Source organism: Ochlerotatus camptorhynchus, unplaced genomic scaffold, assembly GCF_037179485.1.
Source record: "Ochlerotatus camptorhynchus isolate MF236.1 unplaced genomic scaffold, CSIRO-AGI_Acam_v1.1 ptg000124l, whole genome shotgun sequence".
NCBI classification, from domain to species: Eukaryota; Metazoa; Arthropoda; class Insecta; order Diptera; family Culicidae; genus Ochlerotatus; species Ochlerotatus camptorhynchus.
Genome location: NW_027040614.1, coordinates 2,904,459 through 2,911,318, shown reverse-complemented (window position 1 = coordinate 2,911,318; position 6,860 = coordinate 2,904,459). Strand labels below are relative to the sequence as shown.

The 6,860-nt window shown below is 47.9% G+C and overlaps 1 protein-coding gene across 1 annotated transcript; it reads left to right on the top strand.

Moving 5' to 3' along the window:
* Window positions 1-413: 413 nt before the first annotated feature.
* On the top strand, window positions 414-6,395 carry LOC135699968 (uncharacterized). The gene has a single exon (XM_065220292.1). It carries the CDS (start codon window positions 414-416, stop codon window positions 6,393-6,395), a length of 5,982 nt encoding a protein of 1,993 aa, XP_065076364.1.
* The last annotated feature ends 465 nt before the right edge of the window (window positions 6,396-6,860 follow it).

Genomic DNA, 6,860 nt, shown 5'->3' with positions numbered 1-6,860 from the left:
CGTGATAACACCACGCGTGCATTCATTGAAAGCGCTATTAAAGTCTAGATAAACCTAGTTAATTAGTATATACAAATTAAAATTAGTATTTACAGTTACTACAAGTAAGTAAATCTTCAAATATAAAATGTGAAATTATATGCTAAAGCTTACATCTAACACGCAAAATTTACTATCCTAGTTTCGTAACCTAAAATTGAAAAACCACCTAAAGGGAAGAATCTCGTTGTTAAAGTGAAGATACTGAAAATTTGTAGGTAATATTATATATATTCTAAACATGTATACTTATAATAAAACACTTACAGCTAAAGCATATTCCAACAACAACAACCGTGTATTGGATCGCTTGAAAGAGTTTCAGTGGCTACAAACTTTAGAAATTTTCACGGTGAGATCCCCTACAGTGTGAGATGAGTCATCCGGGAGATAATAACACTGCTTCCGCCACACCGTCGGATTGCGTGGCTTGCGAACGTCCGGACAGCAGCGAGAACATGGTAGCCTGTGATACATGTGGGTCCTGGTACCACTTCAGCTGTGCAAAAGTCGACGGAAGTGTTTCCAACGTACCGTGGAAGTGTACATCATGTGGAATATCGAACCGGACACCGATTGCGACGAAGGAAATCCGCAAGACTGACGGAAAGAAAGGTGGAAAGCGGCTCACGGTCCCAACCGGTGCAGAGCAGTCGTCGAAGACGTCCGTCAGCACCAAGGGCACCTCTCGGAAAAGTAAGCAGCCTGTTTCTGGAGATAACGTAAGTTCTACATCTAGTGCCAGGGCTAGGCTCGCATTCGAGCTGAAGATGATTGAGGAACAGGGCCGAATCAAGGAACAGGAGTTGCAGGCTGAGCTAGAAATGAAAAATAAAAAGTTGATACTGGAGAGGAAGAACAGGGATCTCGAGTTAGCTTTAGAAGCCAAAAAGTTAGCTGAAGAGAAGGCTTTTCAGGAAAAGCAGTTAGAAGAAGAAGAAAAAAGTCGTAAAGCGCTCCTAGAGATGAAACGGTTGTCACTCGAGGCGAAAAAGAGCATCGTTCGGCAATTTTCGCAACGCGGTAGCGAAGTTTCCAGCTTGAGTGAAAGTGATGTGCCAAATTCGGAGGAAAAAGTACGAGGTTGGTTGCAGAAATCCGGCGAGCAGACAGAGGGAAACTTGAAATCCACGTCAGCAGCAAGAGATACCCGCAAAGTTCCGGAGAATCCCGGAAAGGAAATGTTCAGCAATCTTCGTAATCCAGTTCCCGGCACATCAAGGACAGGCAACTACCGGTTCATTGAGGGACCGAACGAAGCAGATGAGGACGAGGATGAGGAGGATGGAGCCTGCAGTTTTCATTCACGAGAAATAAGGGGAAACACGGTTCGTGGTAGAGGCAATGGTGCTGCTCATCATCAAGATCTAGATGGCCCAACAAGTCGTCAGCTAGCAGCACGGCAAGTCATGGGGAAGGATTTACCAACGTTTTCCGGGAATCCAGAGGAGTGGCCGATCTGGATAAGCAACTTCCAGCGATCAACAGATACGTGCGGATTCTCTATGGATGAGAATATGATCCGACTTCAGCGCTGCCTCAAGGGACCGGCAATGGAGATGGTACGATGCAGACTACTATCCCCTTTAAGTGTTCCACACGTCATTAAGGCATTGCAGATGCAGTACGGTCGACCCGAAACTCTGATAAGAGCACTTACCGAAAAGATTCGACAACTTCCTCCTCCAAAGATGGATAATTTGGAGAGCATCGTCGACTTCGGTATGGCGGTGGATAGTTTGGTAGAACATTTGAAGAATGCGAAACAACAGGCGCACTTGGCAAACCCGTCATTGTTGCACGACCTGGTTGCGAAGCTTCCCGTGGATTACCGTTTGAAGTGGTCAGCATTTAAGAGTTCCAGTCCGTTAGTTAACCTCGGAACGTTCGGATCATTCATGTCGTCACTGGTGGAGTTGGCGTATGATGTGATGGATGACCAACCGATTGTGAAGATAACGAAAGGAGTTTATCAAAAGCCCAAAGACCGGAGTTTCATACACGCACATGCTGAAAATGTTTCGGCTGGGTCTACTTCCTCTTACAATGGTTCTACTACTCCAACCAGCCCCGTGAAGAAGGTCTGTGGTGCCTGCAAGAAGGAAGGGCACAAGGTGACGGATTGCTACAAGTTTAAGGCCATGAATATCGACGAGCGTCTCAAATTCGTCAGTCAGAACGTGCTCTGTAGGACCTGCCTAAATCAACTCGGCAAATGGCCTTGCAAAACATGGAAAGGATGCGGAATAGAAGGTTGCCGTCTTCGTCATCACACGCTCTTGCATTCTGCCACACCAGCGGTCCCAGCGGTAGTGTCCACGAGTCATTTGAAACTCCAAAGTGGAGGGGGTCCAGTCTTCCGAATTTTACCGGTGACGCTGTATGGAAAACAAAGTCAGGTGAATGTGTTCGCGTTTGTGGATGAAGGCTCGCAGATTTCTCTGTTGGATGTTGCAGTGGCTGAACAGCTAGGAGTAACGGGTCCTACTGGGACACTTAATCTACAGTGGACGGGAAATATTACTCGTGAAGAGCCGAACTCGCGTATCATTCAGATGGAGATCTCCGGGAAGTATTCGGCTAAACACTTCAAGCTTGTGGACGCGCGTACGGTAGAAGGTCTCCGGCTGCCATCACAATCCTTGCGCTACCGGGATCTAGTGGAAATGTATCCGTATCTTCGAGGTTTGCCAATTACCGACTACGAAAATGTGACACCAAAACTTCTAATTGGTCTTGACAACTTGAAACTCACGATTCCACTCAAAGTTCGAGAAGGAGGTTGGGGTCAACCGATGGCAGCAAAATGCCGTCTAGGCTGGAGCATCTACGGCTGTTCACGTTTCGCGACGGAATCATTCAGCTGTGGGTTTCATGTTGGAGGATGGACCAATTCGGAAGGTGATTTGAACCAACTCGTTCGGGACTACATAACACTGGACAATTCTGGTGTGCGACCTCCGCTCACACCTATAGAATCCGAGGAACATAAACGGGCTCGACAGCTGCTCCAGGTCACGACTCGTAGAGTTGGAAAACGATTTGAGACCGGCCTGCTATGGAAGTGGGACAATGTTCAATTTCCGGATAGCTACGGGATGGCGCTTCGTCGGTTACGCTCTTTGGAGAAACGACTCACCAAGGAACCACAACTGTATGAATGTGTCCGTCAACAGATGCGGGAGTATCAGGAGAAGGGATACTCGCATCGGGCTACCGAGGAGGAACTCGCCAACACCAGCACAGGTAAGAGTTGGTACCTGCCCCTGGGAGTAGTCCTAAATCCTAAAAAGCCAAACAAGGTTCGGATTATTTGGGACGCCGCAGCAAAGGTTAACGGAGTATCGCTCAACTCAGCACTTCTGAAGGGTCCCGATTACCTCGCCTCGCTAGTTGAAGTTTTCTACCACTTCCGTCTCTACACTATCGCGCTGACGGGAGACATCAAAGAGATGTTTCATCGCTTGTTTATCAGGCAGGAGGACCGCCAATATTTGCGTTTTCTATGGCGGGATTCCGCAAAGTCAGAAGTAGAAATCTACGTTATGAACGTTGCAATATTCGGAGCAACGTGTTCCCCAAGCTCTGCGCAATTCGTCAAAAATGTGAACGCACAGGAGTTTCAGAGTGTATCTTCCCGGGCAGTGAAAGCAATTGTTCGATATCATTACGTTGATGATTATCTCGATAGTTTTCCGACGACAGAAGAAGCAGTGCAGGTGGGAGGTGAAGTTCGGTGGATACATGCGGAAGGGGGATTCGAAATTCGGAACTTTCTTTCGAACGATCCAGTTGTTGCAGCGAAGGTTGGAGCAACATCCAGTGAAACCGTGAAAACGATCAAGCCGGAGAAAGTGGACAACGTGGAATCTGTTCTTGGTATGAAGTGGATCCCGACCGGAGACGAACTCACCTACAGCTTCGTAGTACGCGCCGACATGGAACATGTGCTAGAGATAAACCACACGCCAACAAAACGAGAAGTGCTACGCGTGGTGATGAGCTTGTTTGATCCACTAGGATTAATCAGTCATTTCGTGATTCACGGAAAAACTCTAATGCAAGACATCTGGGCATCGGGAGTAGACTGGGACGAACCCATCAGTAACGAACTATGCGAACTATGGCGGCGCTGGATAGCACTTCTGCCGAAGCTGAACTCCATTCGGATTCCTCGCTGCTATTTTACAGCAGCGGATTATCAGACGTATTCGTCACTTGAAGTCCACGTCTTCGTGGATGCCAGCAAGTCAGCTTACGCCAGTGTTGTCTATTTCCGAGTAGAGACCGAGGAAGGCATGAAGGTGGCATTAGTAGCCGGAAAAGCGAAGGTTGCTCCGTTAAAAATGATGTCGATCCCGCGATTGGAGCTTCAAGCTGCTGTATTGGGCACCCGATTGCTCAACAGTGTCGTTGCAATGCACAATCTTGCTGTCAGCCGTCGCGTATTGTGGACAGATTCCCAGACAGTGCTTGCTTGGTTGCGGTGCGATCACCGAAGATATCAACAGTTCGTGGGTTTCCGGGTAGCTGAGATTCTATCCACAACAGATGTACAGGAGTGGAGGAAGATAGATACCGAGCGTAATGTGGCGGATCTCGCAACGAAATGGGGCAAAGGACCGATCTTCGACGAAAGTAATCCTTGGTTTCATGGACCGAAGTTCCTACTGGAACCAGAATGTCTGTGGCCGACGCAGGAGATGGTGCCGTGTACCACAAACGAAGAAATTCGCCATGTAGGCATGCACGTGATGCAGTCAACACTGCTTATCGAAACCGGAAGATTCAGCAGCTGGGAAAAACTACACCGCACCGCAGCGTGGGTTCATCGATTCGTAAACAACCTTAAAAGCAAGAAGCAAGGCGTTCAGCTGGAGTTAGGTGAACTGAAGCAGGAAGAACTAGCTGACGCAGAGATCACTCTGTACAAACAAGCGCAGCAAGAATATTACACCGATGAAATCATGCAACTCAGTGGAAAGGAAGAAGCGATACAGTTTCGTCATTCGGCGGTATCCAGATCCAGCAGAATTTTCAAGCTGTGGCCGTTCCTGGATCAGTTCGGAGTGCTGCGGATGCGAGGAAGGATAGGTGCAGCGCCACACGTGCCATATGCAGCGAAGTACCCCACAATTCTACCACAGCAGTCTTCCATCGCCTTTCTTTTGGTTGACATGTTCCACCGTCGTTTCCGTCACGCTAATAGAGAAACGGTCATTAACGAAATGAGGCAGGAGTTCCACATTCCGAAGATGCGTGCGCTGGTTGCGAAAGTAGCACGGGACTGCATGTTCTGCAGGGTACGCAAGGCTGTGCCACGACAACCTCCAATGGCTCCACTGCCGAAAGTTCGGTTGACACCGTTCGTGCGACCCTTTACTTACGTTGGTCTGGACTACTTCGGGCCAGTTCTGGTGAAGGTTGGGCGCAGCAATGCCAAACGCTGGATTGCGCTTTTTACGTGTCTGAGTATACGGGCAGTTCACATGGAAGTTGTCCACAGCCTGTCAACAGAGTCGTGCGTTCAAGCAGTTCGCCGATTCGTCTCCTGCCGAGGATCACCAGCAGAGTTCTTTTCTGATAATGGGACTAACTTCCATGGAGCCGATAATCAGCTGAAGAAGGAGATAGAGGAACGAAGTAGGAAACTTTCATCGGTGTTCACTAATTCCAAAACGCGTTGGTCCTTCAATCCACCAGGAACGCCCCATATGGGAGGGGTCTGGGAACGATTGGTACGATCGGTGAAAGTAGCCTTAAAGTCCACGCTGGAAACAACTCGAAAGCCCAACGACGAAACTCTGGAAACGGTAATCATCGAAGCGGAAGGCATGATCAATAGTCGACCATTAACCTACATTCCGTTGGAGTCAGCAGACCAGGAGGCGTTAACGCCAAATCACTTTCTGCTAGGAAGTTCCTCAGGTGTCAAGCAGTTGTCAGTTCTGCCTACGGACTATCGAACGACGTTGAGAAGCAGCTGGAACTTGGCGAAGCATCTGGCCGATGAGTTCTGGAGAAGATGGATCAGGGAATACCTTCCGGTGATTTCACGGCAATGCAAATGGTTCGAGAATGTGATGGACATGAAGGAGGGAGATTTGGTGCTGGTGGTGGACGGAAAAGTGCGAAGCCAGTGGACCAGAGGACGAGTGGAGAGAATCGTGCTGGGAGCGGATGGACGAGTACGGCAAGCGTTGGTTCGTACGAAAGGCGGAGTCGATCGCAGGTCGGTGGCTAATCTAGCGTTGCTCGACGTCGTGAAGGAAGGTGATCCTGACCAAGAAGATGGTAGCGGTTCACGGGTGGGGGAGTGTGGCGACGAGAACCTCCCCGCGATGAAGATGCCCTAACGTCGACGGCGCCGTACTCGGTACACTGGGACAGCGAGTGCCAACTGACACCGACAGACAGATGAGCGTGTTGTTTATGATTGATAAGAGTGATAGTGCCGTGATAACACCACGCGTGCATTCATTGAAAGCGCTATTAAAGTCTAGATAAACCTAGTTAATTAGTATATACAAATTAAAACTAGTATTTACAGTTACTACAAGTAAGTAAATCTTCAAATATAAAATGTGAAATTATATGCTAAAGCTTACATCTAACACGCAAAATTTACTATCCTAGTTTCGTAACCTAAAATTGAAAAACCACCTAAAGGGAAGAATCTCGTTGTTAAAGTGAAGATACTGAAAATTTGTAGGTAATATTATATATATTCTAAACATGTATACTTATAATAAAACACTTACAGCTAAAGCATATTCCAACAACAACAACCGTGTATTGGATCGCTTGAAAGAGTTTCAGTG

Excerpts from the sequence above, each read along its gene's own strand:
- LOC135699968 (XM_065220292.1), top strand. The coding sequence starts at position 414 with ATGAGTCATCCGGGAGATAATAACACTGCTTCCGCCACACCGTCGGAT.